General features: G+C 41.6%; 1 protein-coding gene across 7 annotated transcripts in view; it reads left to right on the plus strand.

The window, feature by feature from the left end:
- Positions 1-7,765: 7,765 nt before the first annotated feature.
- The window catches only part of LOC148012424 (uncharacterized), a 65,098-nt gene continuing 49,478 nt past the window's right edge, over positions 7,766-23,385 (plus strand). For 4 of the 7 annotated variants that reach the window (XR_015689016.1, XR_015689018.1, XM_087668758.1 and 1 more), the window contains exons 1-3: positions 7,767-8,204; positions 11,921-12,225; positions 12,472-12,678. Coding sequence is in view for 4 of the 7 variants with exons in the window: in XM_087668758.1 (XP_087524884.1) it covers positions 8,111-8,204; positions 11,921-12,225; positions 12,472-12,678 (606 nt within the window). In the remaining 3 variants the exon portion in view is untranslated. Of the gene's footprint in view, positions 8,205-11,916; positions 12,226-12,471; positions 12,679-23,385 lie in introns of all 7 variants that reach the window. The other 3 variants (XM_087668761.1, XM_087668762.1, XR_015689017.1) reach the window with 3 other exon arrangements.

Consider the following 23,385-nt stretch of genomic DNA (forward strand, 5'->3'; position numbering starts at 1 on the left):
TATTAGTTATAATCAATTGAATAATTTAGTTGCTTGAATATTAGTTAGAAATGATTATTTGGGTTATTAATTAGTTAGTTCGATTGATGTTAAATGTTTAGTAGTTTACTTCTTAGTTAGTTAGAAGCCTTTGTATAATTAATTAGCTAGTTTGATTAATGTTAGTTAATTAGTAGTTTAATTCTTAGTTAGCTAGAAACCTTTGTATAGTTAAATAGTAATTAGCTAAACTATTAATTACTTAGTAGTTAAGGTTATTACTTATTAATTATTATTACAAATAGTTAAATGATTTAGTTAATTAATTCTTAGTTACAATTAGTTAATTTAAGCAATAATGGTCAAAAAAATATTTAGATTATTAATTAGTGAGTTTGATTAATGTTAATTAATTACTAGTTTAACTCTTAGTTGGTTAGGAGCCTTTATATAATTAATTAGTAGTTAGTTAGACTATTAATTACTTAATGTTTAGGGTTATTAATTATTAATTAGCTATTTATTAGTTATTAATTTGTTAGTTAGTAGCAATTAGTTAGAAGATTAATTAGTTAGTTAGATTGATGTTAGTTAATTAGTAGCTTAATTAACTAGTTAAATATTTTAATAACTAATTACTTTATCATTATAATAATAGTAATTATATTATATAAATTAAATATTATTAATACTATTTAAAGAAATAATTAGTCATTAGTGATTTAATAGTTAATTACTTTAGAATTATGTAAACTAAATTATAGTATAATGAATTAGTTAGAAGTGATTATAATTAATTTAACTTTTAGTAACTATAATAATTAAGTAATATTATTCAATTAAAAACTAATATAAATATGGATAAGTTTACTAATACTTTTAGTTTTTATATTGTTAGTATTTTCTACATAATTGTTTACTTAGAATTAATGCAGTTTGCTCATTCGTTTCTATCTGATTATTGTAGGCTTAAGTTTAACAAAGGCAGCTATAATCATCATACATATAACCTTTAATAAGGTTAGATTCTATTTTTTTTCCATTTTTGTTATCATCGATAGTAAAGGAAAGAAAAGCAAACCAAAGAAAAGTCCACACCTTCTCAAAAGATGAGGGAATGACACCTTCCCCTGTGATTATAAAACAACGAAGAGACTTGTGCTAGCTCTTTGGCATGTTGCTTGCATAGCATGTTTGTGTGTTCTTTTTTCTTACTACTTAACATTAACAACTTATAAGTTCAGTCTCAAACAAAGCGTGTTTCTAAAAAAGGGTAAACATAGAAAACACCACATCTCGGACTTTGATCAAGCAATTTTTTGGGGTTTCATTTTCTTTTTTGCAAGGTGCTCTTGATCAATAAAACGTGCCAAGTTGTACAACATCTTAGACTTTGATCAAGCAATTTTTTGGTTTTTCATTTTCTTTTTTGCAAGGTGCTCTTGATCAACAGAACATATCGCATAAAAAATAGAGCGTGTTTCTAAAAAAAGACAAACATAGAAAATACCACATCTCGGACTTTGATCAAGCGATTTTTTGGTTTTTCATTTTCTTTTTTTGCAAGGTGCTCTTGATCAACAAAACGTGCCAAGTTATACAACAAGTTCCAAACGAAATCTAATTAGCTCCAAAAACTGGTAAGTATAGTTCATGTGTTTCATACTTTTAAAGACATGTCATTTCATTTTGCTAAGCTTTACTTGAATACATTTTTTGGTCTTTGCAAGCATATAAATTAAGATGGAATAGTCCATTCAATCATGGAATTGTACTATTCTAACACAATAGGATACACAATAGTAATGGACTCCATGTAGATACCAAATATAGGACCTCATTTACGAGGTTCCAGGAAAAGAAAAATTATGGCTTCTAGAAAAACAACACTAAAACCATATGCTACAAGTTGGTATGATATACACAAATTTGAATTATCTTTGGTGACAGAATGTGCAAGCATCATTGGCACACTGGTAATATGTTCAACTTGTGGAGTAGTCACAATGCATCATCAAACTATAGCCTCACAAATAAGTAATATCTATACAGAACAAATGCAAAGTTACAATAGCTTTGTCAAGCACACTATCCTCATTCTTATATGCCAATAACACATGGTTGACCTCGTAGTAGCAAAATGTGAACCATGTTGTGGAAATAAAGGCCCAAACAAACACATAGTTGCCCCTATTACCAAACTACACAAAAAGAATTATACGTGCTAAACTGCTACAACTATAGCTTCTAAGCATCATTCATGCCTCCATGTCAGTCTCCAAAATGACAACAACAATCGCAAATGAAACATTGGATAGATAATTGATTCTTGACAATCCTTTGGTCTATTGGAATAATGCACTACTTTGTCATCCATCAACAAGACTTAACTTGAAAACATCCACCATTACTAATGTATTTGCATTTGATATCATGCATAATCCCCTTAGCAAAAAATACAACACAATAGTTGAACATGAATATCCAAAGACATATCTTTGCGTCCTTAGTAAGCAATCAATTGAAAGGATTCTAGAATAGCATAGTTAAATATCCCAGTTTGATCCAATGTTACAAATGGAAAATGAAGCAAGTTATGCTTTGCTTGACAACATAGTCAAGCCTAGTTGACAACAAGTATTTTAAAAGGTTGATCAACATGAGTTTGCATGCACCATCCTTCGGGACGATAGCAAGCTTCTACAAAAAACATCAACATTCAAAACAGATGGCTTAGGTGCAACAACATGCTCATGTTGTCCAAATATCACGTTGTAGAATGCCCTACTCCTATTTCCCTTTCCATTTGGATGTGGTGCATATAATGGTAGCATGTATCTTAGTGAATACATCAAGATGCAAATGTCGACACTATTCTATGTCTATACTTGCACAAGCTTGACATCCCCAATCTTATACCACAACTAAAATAAGCTGTGTTAATTGCAAACAACATGAGCAATACTTGCTTGCAAAGAGACATCAACAACTATAAGTGAGTAAACAATAACATTTCCAATGAGGAAGTCGTTAGGAAAATACTTCGCTATAGCATTTCTATATCAATACTAAGGTCCCCTTCTTAGCACCAGTGTAACTTGAAGGACCTTATCGAAATGGTGGATGTGTGGGGCATGCCTCACATATTCCTTACATTTATTGCAAATGAGGTGATTGGTATAAGGTGGGCTAAGATCAACACATTAGAAGCCATTGCAAAGGAGTTCAATCCCTAATTCTCATAGAAAGATTGTTGAGTGCACTATCCTATTTCACACTAGGTTCCAAATATATTTCAATCAATGCATCATTGGGAAAGCCGCTTGTCTAGGATGCATACAACATCATGTTGTCAGATACGAGATTCAATACAGGGACTCATTGCACACACATGTCATCCTATGGTTGCACGATGTAGACATTGACAATACAACAAACGAGATCTGTGCATACGTTTCATTGAACAATGATTGATGCAGTTTGACACAAAACTAAGAGCCCTTGTCTTGGCAAAACAACATAAGTGTCATCACGTGTGCTATATTCCATTTGCAACAATCCAGAACCGATAATAGACCTCAAAACATAGCTATACATCTACTACCATCCCGGAGATGAGTACCGCAATGTCTGCCATATTACCCAACATTACTAATCTTTTGGGGGATCCACATGAACATTCAACAAGTAATAAACTCATCCATCTCATTCTACTTGTTGAAGTATGCAACAAAGGCCAAGCCAATAAGTAGATTAAACATTTAGATAGAAGATGCCAAAAGACTAGGCTTACAAGACTTGGACTCAAACAAGCAAAAACTAGTCTCCACTATAATACTTTCCAAGCTAATATCCCCCACCGAGGTGGCCTTAAATAGCATGCAGATTCTAATAGTAATAAGAACCAAGGCTGTTAAATACATTGACACCTCCCCTAGTAGATATGATAACAAAAGCTCACAAGGACATGTAATATTGTCATGCACCTGTCAATCTATATTGCACCCAACCATCGTGCTTAGACAACCTCAAAATGTTCATCTATATATGATCTTGAAGACAATCTACTAGATGCTTATGAAAACATCACCCATCCTCACAAAAGACTGGTATGATTCAGCAATTTCCACCCAGGCCACCAAACTAAAGGCTTTTTCTTCAACACATTATTGTAGTGAGCAATGTTCAGGTTTGAGAGCGAGCAAAGAGCAATGAAAATACGACACGATCATACTACGTAGAGTGCCAACTCTATAATCTTGTCATCGTGAATGAGAAAGACCTTGAAATGTACATCACCAAGTACACATAAGAATTTACTTGCATCGGATTGGACCCACCAGCTAATGAATATGATTATCCAAGAAATTCCAATCATTAAAGACAACCCAACAATATTCACATCAAATGCAACATCAACTAACCATCAGAACAATGTTGCATCAACATGAACCAAGATGTTATAACTAACAAAAGAGCTTAGAACAATACTTGGGAGTACCTTAACAACAAAATAACAAATGGTCTACAACCAACTCATCCATGCAACATTCGGCCTCCACATCGTTAATAGCACATTAAGTAGTGGAAAAGCTTTCTCATAAGCTACTACCGTTACGATATCATTGCCAATAATAAAAGTGTGCTACTAATAGCAAGGACAGGAGCAGCTTCTGCAACTTGACCATCGAGCTTGTCCATAGCTACTACCGTTACGATATCATTGCCAATAATAAAAGTGTGCTACTAACAACAAGGACAGGAGCAGCTTCTGCAACTTGACCATCCAGCTTGTCCACCACGATCCACTACCAATTTAAATATCGATCTGTGCACGTCAATATCCTATATCATTGCGAGACATATGAGCAGTAGATTGCAATAAGAGAAGCAAAAACAATCATCATCAAGACAAGATGTCAATGTTGACATAGGTAACATTTGACATAATAGTATGTCAAATAGTCAATGTTTGCCAAGGCTCTCTACCCAATCCATTGGACAAAAAGCTCGTGATATTGTTCGATGACCTTACACAATTGCCACCAATTTGCACAACCATTGGACTGAGTTTTGCCAACAATGTCACATCATGTCATCAATACAGTGGACACATGCGCAACACCACATCCTCCGCACTTTAGTTCCGACAGGCTCAAGACATGCAATTCCCACAATTCATGCAAGTGATTAGGCATCGATATCCAACCAAGGAAGAGATACAACAATGCCTTTATCAGTGTATCATTGACAAGAAGGAGGTTCTAGACTTAGTAGACCAGACACACACACACACACACACACACACACACACACACACACACACACACACACACACACACACACACACACACACACACACACACACACACACACACACACACACACACACACACACACACACACACACACACACACACACACACACACACACACACACACACACACACACACACACACACACACACACACACAAGAAAGACGTCCATAAGTACAACAACTAACTACTGCATAAATACTACACTCTTCTATCTCATGGAAGTTCTTGTCTTGTAACTAGCTTTGCAAAACTAAAGAGTAAGCATTGCAGAGTTGATTACAAGACAATAACTTCCATAAGATAGAAGAGATAACAATCCAAGCAACCATAATGATCACATAGAACATTGATCTTACTATAGGTGCTACAAATAGTGCCACACGTAAAATTGACCATATCAAAACAATAAATGACAACATGATCTCCAAAATCCAAGTGATGATCCAATCAACTAACCAACGAATAACACTACGACGTGGCAAGCATCAATGCAAAGCACTAAACATCAAAGTGGTACCACAAATTGGCATTCTCACTGACACTTGCATATATGCAGTCATTGGTCACAAATCTCAAAGAGCTACAATTGCCCAAAAAATGCTCCTACACATAAGGAGTGTGTTCATGCCCAAACTAGTCTACATGATGCTCTCTTGCGTAACCGAAAGGAAAAACTTATGTATGGTCAGACTCCCAGTTCCATCTTCCTTTGCACCAATACCATACACAATATAATGACTCACACATACAAACAACACATCTCAACAACAGAATCTAACGTACACCACTATAGTATGACACAACCTAAAAACATCGCCCATACTTATTACAACAAGTACGAAAAACAAACAATTTTGTTGTTTCATTTCTAAAGATTATCGTATGAATTAGAATCATTTCGCAAATACCAACACAATTACTTTTCACTCTTTTTTACAAATAAACAACATTTGCAAATGCAAATAATGAGAATGGCGAACATCTTTGGCCATAGACCATCGACATATATCAACGGCTTCACAAGCTACATTGATCTCTAGAATTTGATGGACACATCCAAGCATATACTCAACAATAACCTGTTGGAGAACAGAACAAAATCGCAAATGGTATAAACATTGCTATCATTTTCATTACTTGCTTTTCCCAAACAATCTAACCTACTAACACAAACACATCTCATTACACAAGACTTCTAAAACACATAATTGATAAATTCAAACTACAATACGAAGATACACAGGACAATCCATTGCAAACAATTTTCAACCAAATCTTACTAGATATTAGAACAAATGGCATCTCCATATACGCAATTGAAATCTCACATTATCGATTAAACATATTGCTTGAGGACCTAGTAGAAGCTAAAAAAGGAGAAGCTAACACATTACTTTAAAAAAAATATGGTAGCAAACAATTACACTCACAACCATGAAATGCTTGCTGCGATCGTCGAAAAGGTCATGTACTTACTCAACAGAGACATCTACAACCTGCTCCATGGCATCGAAAGAAATCCATACAGTGCTACCATATACCTCCCAGGTAAGTACTCAAAACATAACTTCTTTAGAATCCACAATATGTTTTACGTAAAATTAAAAAAAGCATATCTATAATGATAGTAACGTTCCTTGCAAAAGAGGAAAATCCAGCAAACCAACAAGAAATCAAACTTCTAACAGCGCCAGAACAACAACCTTAGGCACTACAAATGCTGCCACTAGCTCAACCACAGCTACATCATCCAACACCAAGTCCAAGCAATACCTATTAGGCAAACCAAAAGCGATAATGCAAGGAGACAAGAGCACGCACTTCATCTATACCATTAAATGCAAACAAAATGGAAAGGTCTATGTAGGTTACACGACGAACATTCAAAAAAGACTCTAGCAACACAAAAGAAAACCCGAGAAAAAAAAACCGAAGGACATTGAAACATACCAACCATTCGAAGAAAAATTTGAGGCTAGCATCAAGGCAACAACCAATAGCATAGAAAAGGCTAGGAACCTAGAGCAATAAATGATTTTGGAAAAGAAGAATGCAACTACTGTAGGCTACAACAACCTATATGGACCATGTAAAAAATATCACTTTTTAAAGAGAAGAAACTTGATTAAGCATAGCAATATATTTACACACGATGTATTCCATCATTCGCAACACTTAGTAAATAAATACACCTATCCCACTTAATACGTGATCCATCTCTTTCAAAGAAATTATAAACAAGTACATTCATAGATCCTCAAAAACCAATGAGATGTTCAATAGAAGTGCTAAATTTTCAATATCTATACTATTAGTTAAGGAAAGGTGAGGGGCGGGTGCCATGTGGCAGCCCCCCACCTCCCCTACAAAAAACAAAGAGAATGCAAGGGCGGATGCCACGCGTCAGGGCGAGCTTAGGTGGGGAGCGCCTAGTTCATAATAAATAGAATGAGATGGTCAAACATTTATCTCGAAGGGCCCTTTTTGGTGGCACTCTATTGCCCCCTTACCGTAGGGCTAACAAATGGAAGGCCAGAAGGGTAGCCGTAGCAATACATGACTTGGGGTGAAACTCATCAGTCCTGTTCCAGCCGGGGTTCTTGTCAGTATTGAAATACTTCATGAGCAACTGAAGTAGAGATTGGTCATGCAAATGCTCGAGCGATGAAGATCCTTCTTTAGTCAAGCCTCGAGCTGATTTGCCATCGTCTGTAGGTGCTCTTTAATACTTCTTTCATCGAGTTCTAGAAGGCAGTGCTCAGTCACGGCTTTGGTTCTCTGTCGGTGTTCTGTGAAGCCATTGCTGCGGTCATGTTAAAGCATGGCTCGACTAGGCCATCCTTCACGACAGCGGTCTCTCGGTTTCTCTCTACAAAGCTGCCTCCGCCTTTTCTCTCAGAAACAGGTAATTTCGTCATCGATTCCACATTGTCAAATTGACTTATGTGGAGAATATCATCACTGAGATGACACACGTGATGATGATGTAAAGCATTGCGATGATGGTGATGGAAGTTGTCATCATTGGCCCTGATGTGATGAAGGTTACCGGCTTGCCATGTATGTATAATGCGATAAAAATAGAATGATGACTATGACTGAGTCCTGATGCATGCTTGATGATGCGATAGATATCATGCTTGCAGCAGGGGCGGCAGCACTGACAATGGGAGGGTTGGGATGAACAATAGAAGTAGAAGTAGCAAGAGTTAACTCAATATATAAGCAAATGGTGTGGCATTGGGATAGAGAAGTCTTGAAGAGAGCATTGACTCTAACGAGTCCCTCAAAAATGAGCTTGTATTAATTTGGAGTTATGGTGGTTTTGCCCTGTCATTATTTGGGATAGCATATCATTTGGAGTCTCTTTGCCTTTTTCCATTGAAGCCTTGGCTCATACAAGTTGGTAGAGTACTAGATAGCCTACTTTTGTTATGCACTATGTGCACACACTTCTTTTTGTGGAAAGATATCATATTATTTATCAATGTACAAATTTTATAAACGGCCTCAGTGCGTGCAGCTAAGTAAGTTTAGAAACACTTGTGAAAAGATCATATTCAGTTCTATCTAATCTCAACTGACAAGTGACACAGCTACTAGAGAGAGACTTATGCAAAGGTCTTCAAAAGTAAGTGCACCCACTAGAAATAGTGGCATCAAAGGTAGCCAATTTGCAAAGGTTCCATATTGCTAGAGTGTCTAGAAGTGCACATAGGAAAAGAAAGGCGTAAGAGTTTGGCTTCAATTTGATTGAGAAGGATCAAAAAAGCAAAACAACTTGCTAAATTAAAAAGGAGGGACACGTTTGAGAGAAGAAGATATCCAATGAATGAGCTCCTAAGCACCAGGACAAGTCCAAAAGATGTTGGGGAGAGGGGGGCATTCTCATATGAAGTACCACATCTATACTAATATCCTCTATTGTTGTTTTGCAAGAGAATTTGTACAATGCCAAAGGAAGTTACTACAATAAGCTATCCAAGGCTAAGGCTCACTTATTGCCTGAATCATATTCCATAGAGGATATAATTGTTGAGCCACTAATTTTAGGGCTTGCACTCTGTATTGTCATGCATTCGCTCCTAACTTAGTCTTGGGAAAACAACCCCAAGAAGCAATTAATCCCGAAATAAATGGCTTATTGTTAAAAGAAGGATGCATGCACCCCTAATCCTCTATGAATATGAGACTGGATTTTACTAGAGAGCAGGTTGAGCTAGGCACCATTCGCCTAGAGTTTGTGTCTAATCAAACAATTTTGCAAATATATTGACTAAAGCAATCAATCGCATGGTTCTTTAGTATGTTGTACCCACGATCAACGTCGATGCACCCTCCCCTATTGCTTTGGATTGATGGGGAGAGGGTAATTCTCTCTAACTTTTTCTTCCACATTGAGAGGGGGCAATCTTTTTTCTTGAGGGTGACAAGATTTTGGTTTATTTTTGCTTCACAGACATTTATGATTTGTACATTGTATTATTATTTGTATCCTTCAGATGACTATGATTATAAAAGGATGCTTGGGTAAGTAAACAGTTGTCCTTCGAGGGCATTGTTTAAGTGGCACCATCACATAGCATTTTGTATGAGCATGATGATTTACATTTCGTTTTGCATAAACCCATGCATTGGCATTTTGTTTTGTTTATTACATTTGTGCGCATTTATCTCTTTTTGGTCAAATAGTGGACTTTGGATCCACCATATTCATGGCAACTCACATTGTAGTCTTCCTTTGCTTTCACCTATATTTTTTACTTCACCACATCCCTTTCATGGCTTTCTTCTCATTGACACCTAGTAGTGGTCGGGATAGCTTGTTTGTTTTATGGTGTGCTGGGTTTGACTATCACTTTATTCTCCCCTAGGGACACAGGGTTCTCAATAGGATGAAAATTGATTGAAAACCTACACTTAATGACAAATCAAATCAAATGTTAAAAGCCTAAAAAGAAACAAAATGAAAAGTTCACAGTGGTTTCATTTGCCTTCGTTGGTCTTGGTAGGCCATTGGGCAGCGGAGCACCCTTTGTTCGATGCCTTGGCCTCTCTGGGGTGATCATTTGGGCTCACTCCCTTGGTAAGATAACCATTGTCTTTGTAGTCTTGGTATGCCATTGGGCAATTGACTGCATCCTTTGCTTGATGCCCTAGCTACTTTGGGTGGGGAAAAGAAAAAAGATTGGCTTGGGCTGGTATAGTCCCTTTTTGGTTCCAGTTTTGGGTCTAAGAGGGGATGCTGAGCTGGCCCCTAGACAAGCTTAATTAATAAAATTACCAAGACTTTCATTAAAATAAATGCATTCATAGAGAGTGTTTATGTCCCATAAGACAAACCCTAATTTGGAGGACCTAGCCATCTATAAATAGATAAGCTCAATCTTGTTTTTGTAGTACACCTTCCTAGTCTCACATGCGTCACTTGTATTCAAAACTTCAAAGAAATACTTGGTCTACTATAGCCACATGTTGAGGTGTTGACTATGGTTGCTTGAATCTGCCTTCTCTTCTCTGTTCATCTGCCTGCGTTTGACCCTGCCACTTGGGGCACACATGATTTCTGCAGAGTGAGATCCTTGCTTTCGCACAAGTTTATTGCAAGTTCAACTTACTCTTCTTTGCATTTTGCCATGATGTGCTGCTTGTCTTTGGACACCAGCATACAATTTTCACAGGGTGAGATCTTTGGCCTTAAGACTAGTTTGTTGCGAGTTTGTCCTACTGTCCCCTGCATTGTCATGCACAGCATCGGCAAGGATGGATGTGCTCTCTCATACCATGGGATCTCTCACTTTTCACCCAAATGAACAAGGTGAAACACATGATTTGAGTGGAGGGAAAGTCACTAAGGACACAGGAATGAAGAGTCTACAATGCCATCATATAAATACAGAAATACTGGACACATCTCCAGGTTGGTCAATGTACAAAAAAAAGGGTGCCCAAAGACTAAATGGGTGTGATCAAAATTGACCTGGACACAATAGCTCAATAAAGCTCAATGTTAGAGGTCTTCTTCTCGGTTTTAGGGTATGGATGGTGGAATAGGCTACTATTACGGAGATTTGAGGGTATCACTTCCTTGCTTGGAGGACTGTGCAGTGTGGCAGCTTAGTGTTTCATGGATTCTTTTGCACATTAGAGCCAGAGATCTTGTGAGGGGTTTTGAGTTCAGAGGTTTGTGGTAGCCATTATTTGAGGATGTAGATCGGCTTCTTTAGGTTCACACCAGGTAGTGCCGCCATCACTAAACAGAAGTTTGTTGATTTGCTTAGTCTACCAAGGTGGCTTTTTACCGGACCCAACTGGCCTGAACATTTTGTGAGAGTTTAAACTGAAGAGCTAGTCTCAAAGGTTGAGTTTATGACTGCAGAAGTTTGTTTCTTTGGAATTTGTGAGACTGTCAAATTATTTGAGAACGAGTGTCAGAGGTTGAAATATACCTGATTAATCTTCAGAATAAGTCTCAGCTGCCAAGGTTTTGTCTGTAGCAATCTAGTAAAAGAGAAGAGAAACAGGTCGTTTTGCTGGTTTGTTAGAAGTACAGCTAGCATTTTTGGACAAGTTAAATGAAGATGGCACTTTTGACACATGACTAACAGCTTTCTTAGACAGGTGCTTTTCAGACAACACTGTCCAGGCCAGTATCAAGGGCAGGAGTGGGCCTTCATTCTGGGGACATAGCCTCTCTGAGCCTATTACCTGCTGCAGCAGGAGATGGAAGATACTTTGTTAGCAAGTGCCCAGAAACAAATGAAGAAGTGAGAGTGCCTGCTTGCATTAGCTCCGTACTGGACACGACATTGAGCACTTGCATTGGATCTGGTCAAACCAGATTCCGTACTGTAGAGCATCTCCTCGCTGCTTTAGAAGGGCTTGGTGTTGACAACTGCAGAATAGAGATTGGAGGTGGAAATGAGGTGCTTTTACTGCACCCACTGTGTTGGCATTTGACTGTAATCACCTTGTGTGGCATGATGCAATTAGTACTTTGTTTCTGAGCATCAAAATTCTAAGCTTCAGGCTATCCATATTTTGGAGCATATCATATAGTCATATTCAAGCACAAAGCAGAGTCTTGTACTACAATAGGCTCTAGACACTCGCATCAAGTTTTGGCAAGCTTTCTCTTTGATGGAAAACTAACTTCATGTACAATTTATCAGGTTCCTTTGTTGGATGGCTCCGCAAAATCATGGGTTGAGGCAATTCATGAGGCAGGACTTTCTCTTGCGATCAATAAAGTGGGAAAGCAAGTTCGGCGAAATGTTTTTATCTTGGGAAAGCTTCTTTTTGTATCAGAAGGAGAGAGTTTTGTTGCTGCATTCCCATCAGCAGAGTTAAGGGTCACTTATGGCATTGAATTTCGACAGGTACCTCATCTCAAGTTTCACCTGCATTTAATATCTTCTAAAACAATCTGTTTGGTTTCATGTTAGCCTTACTGTTTATATAGCGAGCAGAGTGTAATATAACAATGCTGTTTTTGCTCATTGTTAATAGTGAACTTCAAACAATCAACTTGATAAAGGGGGGTAAAATCATGGTTGAGGGTTGCAATACATGAGAAGAATTACTGGAGGTGTAGGCTTTACAAAAAAACTGATTACTTTAATAATCATTGGGCAAAGAATGTTCCACCATATGGCCATACTAGCTTTTAATGAGACGCGGTTCTAAAGATGTCTAACATGTCTGACAAGTTGTAAAACTTACATGTAGACAAGTTGTAAAACTTACAGAGCATTTCTTCTCTCAATTGTCTTTCAAACATGCATCCCAAGTTGGAGGTACACAACAACAATGGATGGGTCATGAAGGGCATGTTGCTTGGATGGAAAAAATCCATTTGGACGGACACACACACACACACACACACACACACACACACACACACACACACACGGAAGAAAGAAAGAAAGATATAACATTTGCATAAGGCCAATGTGGCCTATGAGACAAAATCCAAAGTCTAATGTCATCTCATCGGTAAGGTGAAGATAACATTAAAATAAGTGGCCTATGAAACAATGCTAATAGTAACTTTGTGATGGGACTATGCTAGAGTAGAACCATGTCTAGTGTTTTCCCATCTCTAGAAAGAAAAGGAAACCCAAATCTGAGAGAAGTATATACAGAAAAATGTGGTGGAGACTGTAGGTCGTGGTTGATCTCAAGGTCGGCACATGATCTCAACCATGATGCAGTCTCTAACTGCTCCACTAATATGCATGCTAGTGAGTCTTTGGTGTCTTGTGATAATGGCTTTGATCCGCCAACTATGGTGTGTCCTCCTCGGACGTGTCTTGGGAGATAAGGTCGTCGTGCTCAATGGAGTGAAATGGCTCTATCCAATTGAATCCATGGCATGGAATGGGAGGTATTTGGTAGGGTGTTTGTGTCTTTGCAAGGCTAGTAGTGTTAGTAGGGTCGGATCTATGAAAAAAGTGTCATTGCTCTCTGTGTGGGTCCCTCTTGGTGAGGTAGCCTCGTCTCGTAGTAGTGCTATGTAGGGCCTCTGGAGCTCTGGGAGGAAAAGACCCAGGTATCTTTGGTTCTTGTACTCCATGACATGACAAAGAGTTTCAAAACCATCATGAAAGAGACAGTGGTACCATTCGTGTATGTCATAGTATATTGTACATCTGCATATATAATGCTTCTCTATCTTAGGCTCTCAGGCACAAAGATGGCAAGTCCTATCCTGTGCTGGAGTATGTCCATCTGCTCGTCTTCATTTGTAGCCTATGAGAGATCCTTGCACGCCACACGCCACTTGCGTGCGCACTACACATACGCCTTGTACTTGTGCACGTGTAGTCCACTCGCCTTGTTTTTGCACAGTGGGAGAGAATAGGAGAGAGTAAGAATGACAGAGACAAGGCATAGCCTTGTAGGTACCGCCTTGTAGCTATTGTGAATGCCCTCCTTTAGTGCGTGTCCTGTTTGTTGCCTTGTGCCCTTCCTGTCCCGTTGCCCTTTTTTGGGTGCATGCCGTCATGTGATAGGCTGTTGCTCGGCAAATGACTTCTTTCTTGCAGTACTATGGGTTTGCATGCTTGCTCTACCTGACAACAGCATGACTGATTGAACGAGAGCATGACCAGTTGACCGTCTCGTCCTATCATGGTGGGCTTGAATATGGATGATGCGAATCAAGCTATCGCAGCTTTGGATCCAGACATGGATGTTGAAGAAGATGTGCTGGAAGAAGACATGGTGCTTTGCACCGAAGAGATGATTCCCCTTCTCATTGAGGTTCAACCCTTTGTCAAATGCAGTAAGCTTCATGGTGAACCTGTTGTTGCTCCTAAAGCCCATGACTTGGGTGATGCTCCGCCTCTCTCATATGTTTAGGTGGCTTCTACCTTGCAGGATTTGCAAGAACCAAATTGGAAACCGTTGCTCTTGTTTGCTAATTCTCTCTTGGAGGAGTATGTTGAGCATAATCATTGAGCTATTCCTTCTTGTGCAGAGGAGGAGATTCTAGATATACAGGTGAATACTTAGGAGGTTCTTCGTTCTTTTTCTGCGTTCCATGATCGAGGTGTTATTCTTTTCTTTATTGGCTAGCTTACTGTGCTAGCTCGAATCCGTCAGTGTGGCTGGCATTTCTTCTTTAGACTGAATATGTGGAGAAGATCTTCAGTGTGTGGATTCTATGAGGTTGTGCTCCTTTCCACTTTGGCTTGGGATCTTCTCCTTACTAAGCAGTCTCTTTTTTACGATAAGCAGTTGGTGCATATTATTTCATGGCGGCCAATGGCAGACTTCCAATCTTTGCTAAAGTAGGCATGTCGAGTTTGAGTGGAAATGGAAAGTTGCATGATTGTTTGCTAGGGCCTTAAGGATACAATGGCTGCAGTAGGCCATGTGTTAGTACTCCCAAGCTTGAAGGCGGCCAACCGAAACTGATTGTGCATGCTATGGGATACTACTAGAAAGTGATCCAACCGATTGCGCCTCATTGCAATAGCATGTGGCCTCCTTGTGTGGTCAACTAGGTCACTTCATGGCGGAATGTCTAGAACGAAAGAATACCCTAGTGGTGTCAAAAATAACACGTATGCTTTGATACCATGTCAAAATAAGCGATGGTGCGGAGAGACAATAGGGTTTGCTAGGAGTAACACAGAGTGTGTACGGGAAACATTGAGAGAGAAGAGAAACTTAGAAACACAAGAAGAACATGGTGATGATGCACTGAATCATGCTATGAGAAGAAAAGCTGATATAGCGGAGCTGAAGCTCGGAAGATGATTGCATTGTCCTATTTGAATTAGGTGGCAGCACCTGTGGGAATCTACACAATGAAGGGAGCAAAACGCAGTCCTTTGGGCAGTGGGCTATCAAAGTAAATCACTAGAAGGTAAAGGACAATTGTTGAGGAAGTGAACCGTAGTCCTCTAATGTCGGTTGTAAACAGCTTTCCTTCCGTGGAATCCTTGATTACAACTTAATTACCACAGCAAACAATAAATGCAAATCTGAAAATACAAATTTACCTACTGATCTTGGACAATGTACACTCGATTGCCCCAGAATTGGCGCCCCCTTTCGGTATTTCTTTAGCTTTATTGAAGAAGTTGATTTACAATTGGATTCTCTCGATCCCTTTCGCAATCCAAACTCCCCTTGCTGTCCAAAGTGACCAGCAAGTCTTCAATCTGATTTGCCCCTTGATTCGGGCACTTAATTGGCCTTCACCCACTTCATAGACGATGGAAATGTCCCAAATTCAATGGTTGGCTAGTCCTCCATCTGAATTTAGCTGAAATTCACCTTTAGCCTTGAAAAATCCAAGTCTTGGAGCTTCCAATTTCTGGCACGCTTCTCGAGGTTGTTGCTAAACCCTAATTCTTGCTGTAAATTAGGCTTTACAGCAGAGAAATTTGCAATTTCTCAGCCTCCAAGGATCCAAATGCTGAGATATTCGGAGCAAGGCTATGAAATGGCTGGGAGATGACAAAGAAAGCTGTAGAGAGAGAAAATTCAGAGTTTTGTTGCGAAGAATGACTGAAAATCAGTCAAATGCAGCTGCTGCCCTGCCAAGACAGCATTAAATGCTGTCGCCTACAACTGAGACATCCAAATTTGCAATCGCCGCCTCAAAATTCACTCGTGGTTGGCTGCAATGGCTGAAAATAGGCTGGCCATGGCTGCTCAGAGCTCTCCCACATTTGCTACAGCAAGAATCATCTCATTTTTCTCTTCTTCAGCCTTTTACCAGCCTGTATGGGCAAGTTTGCCAAGTGGCAGCCTTCCCAAATGGTTTTTCCAACATTATCCATCATTAAATATAATTTTCAGTCTTTAATTAGAGAAAATTAATCTAATAATTTTTTCGGTGCCCAGAAAAATAATGACTGACCAATAATTAAATTGGCTAGGCATCTTCCACTCCTGAGTCTCTCTGTGCCATCTTGTAGTCCAAATGCTGACGCCAAGTGGATAATGATGATGCCAAATGATGGAGGATGAGCGGGTTGCAAAATCACAGGTCCCAATAGCCTTTGTGACAGACGAGTGACACAAGGTGATGGAGGAAAGCCAGGCTGCAAAAACGCAGGTCCTGGCAGCCCCTGTGCTAAACGAGTGATGTCAGGTGATGGAGGGGAAGCCAGGCTACAAAAACGCAGGTCCTAGCAGCCCTTGTAATAGATGAGTGATGAAATCACTAACGCTTGGTAATGTAGATTGTCGCCAGAGGCTAGAATGTTGACACCAAGATGAGATGATGACACTAGGCAAGGAGAATGCCCCCAACCTGAAAAAGGCAGGTGAAGGTGGAGCTTGATGGCAAAGGGTGCTGATGCTAAGTAGATGATGGTGACGCCAGGTGGAAGATGCTCCAAACGCAAGGCCTGATGCTAGAACAGGGCGCCCAGAAGAGGAAGGGCGAAGGTAGCCATGAGCCACAAACCATAAAGTCCTCCTAAAGGGATGTGAGGGCAGTGGAAGGGGCTGGTGAGAGAAGGGAAGTGGTGGTGGTGACCGAAGAAGGTGGTCAAGAATGATTGAAGAGAGAGAGGTAGGAGTGTGAAGAATGAATGAAGTGTGTGCCTATTTATAGGCATAAGCCGTCTAGGGTGGTGTACCATTGTATGGGCGCCCATTGAAAAAGCGGCCAAAATGTGGACACCAATCCTTTTTGGGGTTGTCAGTGTGAAACCCTAAATGAAGTGTGTGAATTGAAGAAGTGGTTTCTCAATACCCCCTCTTAGGCCCAAAAAGGGATGAAGAAAGAGGAGCAAAGAGAGATACGATAAAGAAGAAGAGGATCTTAAAGATCCAAGATTTCCACTTGAAAGGTAATCTATAGTAAGGAATAATAGACGGGATGAAGTGTAGAACCTGACTCCACCTCGGGAGAAAAGCCACTAGCTTTGTAACTCCATGTTGGAAGGAATTCGAAGGCCTCGTCACCAAGTCGTTTGTTGGATCTCCAAGGCCTCGATCTAGGTAGTCTCTGAAGATCTTGGATATCAATGGGAGAAATGACTGCTCAAAGACAGCCATTTCGAAAGAGTAAATGGAGGGTGACAAACTTTAGGATGAGTAGGTGCCCCCGTAGAGGGTGGAGACAGAGGGATCCCCTCTGAAGCCGAAGAAGTAGAAGCCCCATTTAAGGGCAAAGGGAGTACATCCCCCTTTGAAACCCCCTCTACGAGGGAGAGGGAGTTTAAAAACCCATGGATCATGGACTCCAAATCATCCGATGACAAAGGAAGTACTGCCGGTCATGCCGAAGAAGGTATATGGGGTATTGAAGATATCAAAGAACTCCTAGAGATGGCCTCTCAAACTTGAGTAGTCGAGGGTGGGGAAAAGGGAGGCTCAGGCTGAGCCAAGGGTGGGCAATAGTCATTGTCTCTTAGTGGAGCAGATTGTGGAGTCGAAGTAATGAAAGGGGTTGAACAATCATTGTCTCTCGAAGAAGCGGATTGCCTAGGGGATGGTATCCAACAATCATTGTCTTTGGGGAGCAGACTATAGAATTATGGGTTGTCGAGGTGGCATTCTTGAAACCCCAGAAGAAGAAGAAGCAACAGCTGTAGCGCATTGCAGCGGTCATGAGGAGGTTGTGGTACGAGTCGATTCTCCTATGGCTTGAAAGGGCTTGGTGTGCATTAGATGCGTCTTATTGGGTTGAGCATAAAAATCTGAAAGCCGGTGCAGAATAAACTCTATAGCCCAGAAGGAAGAGGTGGCATGACGAGTGCTTGGGGTAGATGCATATTCTCCGGTGAGGCAAGGAGCAAAGGTCCATGGTAGCAAGTAGTTGTGGGGGTTCCGGTGATGCGAGAAGAGGAGCACCTCATGGCCTGTCCATCTACCTGTGGAGAAGTCATAGCATCGGAGTGTCAACTTGTAAAAGGGATGGTGGGTGGGACAGGAAGAGAAAGGTGTCTCTATCTCTTGGTAGTGTAGCGGAAATGAAGGGGGGAATCAGTAGACAACGCCAAACCCGCAACCTGTCTTTACCTTCTTTGATGAATAAGGTCTTTCAATCTCTAAGCTCCTGTGCTTTGATACCATGTCAAAAATAACAAGTATACTCGAATACCATGTCAAAATAAGCGACGGTGCAAAGAGACAATAGGGTTTGCGGGGAGTAACAGTGTGTATGGCAAACATTGAGAGAGAAGAGAAACTCAGAAACACAAGAAGAATACAGTGCTGATGCATTGAATCATGCTATGAGAAGGAAAGCTAATACAATGGAGCCGAAGCTTAGAAGATAATTGCATTGTCCTGTTTGAATCATGTAGTAGCACTTGCAGGAATTTGCATAGTGAACGGAGCGAAATGCATTCCTTTGGGTAGTGGGCTATCAAAGTAATCACTGGAAGGTGAAGGACAGTTGTCGAGGGAGCGAATTGCAGTTCTTCGATGCTGTTGGAGATGTGGAAGTCGATCACCAATTGTCGAGGGAGCGACCTGTAGTCCTCTGATATTGGGCGGCAAAATGCAAATCCCAGAGTGTTGGAACTGTCAAGCGTAAGGAGAGCAATACAAATGTTGACACCAAGTGGATAATGATGACAGTAGATGATGGAGGATGAGCGGGGCTGCAAAAATGCATGTCCTAGGAGCCTCTGTGACAGACGAGTAATGCTAAGTGATGGAGGAGAAGCCAGGCTGCAAAAACGCAGGTCCAACAGCCCCTGTGATGGACGAGTGATGAAATCATTGATGCTCAGTGATGTGGACCGTTGCCAGAGGCTAGAATGCTAACGCCAAGCAAGGAGAAGGCCTCCAACTTGAAAAACGCAATTGAAGGTGGGGCCTGATAGAGAAGGGTTCTGATACCAAGCAGATGGTGACGCCAGGTGGAAGATGTTCCAAATGCAAGGCCTGATGCTGGAACAGGGTGCCCAAAAGAGGAAGGGTGAGGGCAGCCAGGAGGCACGAACCGCAATGTCCTCCCGAAGGGGTGTGAGGGCAGTGGACGGGGCTAGTGAGAGAAGGGAAGTGGTGGTGGTGACCGAAGAAGGTGGTCAAGAATGACTGAAGAGAGAGAGATAGGAGTGTGAAGAATGAATAAAGTGACTACCAATTGATAGGCATAAGTTGTCTAGGGTGGTGCACTACTACGTGGGCGCCCACTGAAAAAGTGGCCAATATGTGGACACCAGCCCTTTTTGAGGCATAAGTTGTCTAGGGTGGCGCACCAGTGTGTGGGCGCTCATTGAAAAAGTGGTCAAAATGTGGGCACCAGCCCTTTTTGAGGTTGTTAGTGCAAAACCCTAAATGATGTGTGTGAACTAAAGAAGTGGTTTCTCAACAGGTGGATCATCCCATAGACAAGGACCAAGACATGCCTTCAACCTCTTCCCAACCACCATAGACACTTCAGCTCGGTCAATCTCCAGGCAACCAACTAGCTTCTTTCGTGCCCATGGTACCTATTGATCATTCCACTTCATAGTACCCCCTTCTTACTTGTTCTCATCACCGAGATACATCCTCCAATGTGCCTACTACTCCAACTCCTCCTCTTGCAAATGATCCTCGCCCTCCAAACGGCAATTGCACTAGCAGCGATCAGGCTAGTCATCACCTTGTGCACGTGGCCCTCCTGCTTAGCTGGCCATTGATGTTGTTGGAAGAGTCATTACTCCATGGGATCGCAAGTATCTAGGTTCTACTTCCCACCTTGTAGATGTGTCTTCTTCCTTGCAGGCTGAGCATCAGAGATCCAACCCCTTTGTAGTTCTTTGTGACTTCTTTGAAGATGTATTGGAGACATTGGCAGCAAAGGCTTAGGCCCATGCTTTGAAATCTTGTCAAAACTCCTGATCCCTTATAGTGCAGCCCGTCCTGTTCTGGCGTGCCTCTTGTAATCTTGTCCTTTTGTTGTTCCTAAATCTCTTGTATCTGGTTTATGTTTGATGGCCTAGAGCCAACGTGCACCTTGTAATCTTGAAATCTTGTACTTTTCTTCATAATTAACACAAATTACTTATTGAGAGAGAGAGAGAGAGAGAGAGAGAGAGAGAGAGAGAGAGAGAGAGAGAGAGAGAGAGGTTCTCCGGCTCGCGACAATATGACCAGACTCCAGGATTCGGAAGGTCGCATGGTCACTGATCCGCAGACCATTGTCAATCTTCAAGACGTTGTGATATAGGTTGTACTGGTGGTAACCAACAAAAAAACTTAAATCAACAGTTTGGTTGTAACGTGTCCGCTTGTCCACTTGTGGGACATGTCTTAGCAGTCCATCGGGAGGGGAGTCTAGAAAGCGCCTCCTGGCACTCGCAAGGAATGTCACAGGGCTTGCGATCTAGGTCTTCCTGAGTCTGCCCCGAAGTGGAAGTATCCGGCCATTCCCACTTAGGACCGACCTGAAGTTAGGGTTTCTTTCCCATTAGCCAAGTCTCTAGGAAGTAGCTAGCGTCGAGCTCAAATTATTTTATGGAACTTCTGTTAGAGATCATAGCCTGTTTTTGAGGGCAGCTGCACAGTCGGACTGCCACGTGGCAGTCCGACAGTCCGACTGGTTGCAGCCCAGTCGGCTGCATTTAATGCAGCCGACTTGTTTCCAGGCTGTGCCCTGTTTCTGGCGCCCCATTTCGTGGCAGTTTTCGACTATTTATAGTCGACATTCTCAGCAGTCTGATACACACTTCTCTGACGCAGATTACAGACCGGTGACGCACAGTCTCTGTCTCTGTTCACAAATTTCAGACAGCAGACAGTGCAGACTGCAGCAGACTTCGAGGTGGACAGCAGGTCGCATCGTCGAGGTGGAGACACGCAGTCCAGCGCACTGCGCCCATGTATATCTTTGTATTCAGCATTCTTTATACAGCAGATCTTCATCGTCCACTGTCTCTTTCTCTCCCTTCTCTCTCTGCGTTCTCTCTCTCTCAGTCCTACGCTTCCGCACCGCTGCACTCTGACATGGTATCAGAGCAGTGCTTGAGGGCTGACTGAGCGCAGAATCAACCTAAAGAGGAGTTTCCATTGCGACACAAATTTGCGTTTTTTGCGTTTCAGGGCAGATAGGAGGGCTGCGCCTTGGAACAAGGCTGAAACGAGTGTGGGCGCTCAGGAAAGGAGTACAGGTGGTGGATTTGCTGCTGTTTACTGCTGTTTGACGCGGAGGAAGTTTGAGTTTTCAGCCTAAAAGTGCAGGTTTTGCTTTTTCATCGCCTCCGGCGGGTGAAGAAGCTTCAGGACGCGGAAGAGCCTTAGCAGGCTGAGTTTACCCAGTCAGAGGGGGCTGCTTTTGCGTTTGAGAAGGCATTGTAGGTGAAGATGTCTACAGAGATGGACTTGGAGTTCCAGGCGATTATGGATCGGAAGGTGCCTGTCTTACCGGCCCTTCCTACAGATCAGAAGCTCGACGGCAACAACTACCGCATTTGGCGCGTCATGATGTTGGCCATCCTTGAGTCCTATGATTTGGCGGAGTTGGTACATGAGGATATTGACTGGCCCTCGGTAAGAGATGAGTCCAAACTCTCTTCCGATGCTCATACGGAGTTGGCCAGGGCCCAGTCTCATTGGGACAAACTGAATGCCAGGATTCGATCCTTTCTCTTCCTATCATGCACTACAGCCGTGATCGCTCACATCGAGCACTTGACGGTGGCTCATGAGATATGGCTGGAGCTTGATCAAATGTACAATCGGATGACCCTGATGAAGAGGGTTTCTTTGGAGGTATAGATGCGGCCCTTGTCCGTAAATAAGTCTTCTTCGCTACGGGAGCACATTAACAAGCTAAGGCAGCTTCAGATGCAGGTTCAGAATGCGGGGAAGCCGATTTCCTCCGAAGACATGGCGATCACACTATTGTCCCAGTTGCCGCCACGATTCGGTACATTTTACTCTGCCCTTATTGCTTCGGGGCGAGAGTCTACTCTTCGGTGGGAAGAGTTGGTTCCTATGGTCTTGGACCAAGAGGAACAGTTAAAGGGACAGAATGCTTCCAAGTCGGAGGCGTTGACAGGTCAAGCCTCTCAGAAGAAGGGGAAGGACCAAAAGAAGAAGAAGGGGGATAACAAGTCCAAGAAGGACAAGGAGAAGGACACGGACAAAGAATCCACATGTCATATTTGTGGAAAGACTGGCCATTGGAAGAAGGATTGCCCTGACAAAGACACGAAGGACACCAAGAAGAAGGCTACCAAGGATTCTGGAGCGGTGGCTGCACCCTCATCAGCTGCATTTCTTCATCTAGCTGTCATTGAGGACGCTTCACCGAATGCTTCTGATGCTGCGATGACGGCTCCCCAAGCTCGAGAGTGGATTGTTGATAGTGGTGCCTCACGGCACATGACTCCTTCATCAGATGGTGTTGCCCAGCTACGACCCTCGCGTGGGCAGGTTCTCATTGGAGACAGCTCTTCAGTTTCTGTTGCAGGTCGGGGTAAGATGCAGCTTATTCCGGATGGACGAGGTGGCACCCATACCTCAGAGGTTTTGCATGTACCAGGATTAGGGTACCATCTCCTTTCAGTTCATAAGATTTGTTCCCTTGGTCTTTTGGTGGAGTTTGACAGTTCTACTGTGCGAGTCCTTGATCGTGGATCGAGGAAGGTTCTCTCATCTGGATATGAGGAGAACGG

The sequence above is a fragment of the Lygodium microphyllum genome, chromosome 27 (genome assembly GCF_053477565.2).
Source record: "Lygodium microphyllum isolate KBCC chromosome 27, Lygodium_microphyllum_v1.1.10, whole genome shotgun sequence".
Classification (NCBI taxonomy): domain Eukaryota; kingdom Viridiplantae; phylum Streptophyta; class Polypodiopsida; order Schizaeales; family Lygodiaceae; genus Lygodium; species Lygodium microphyllum.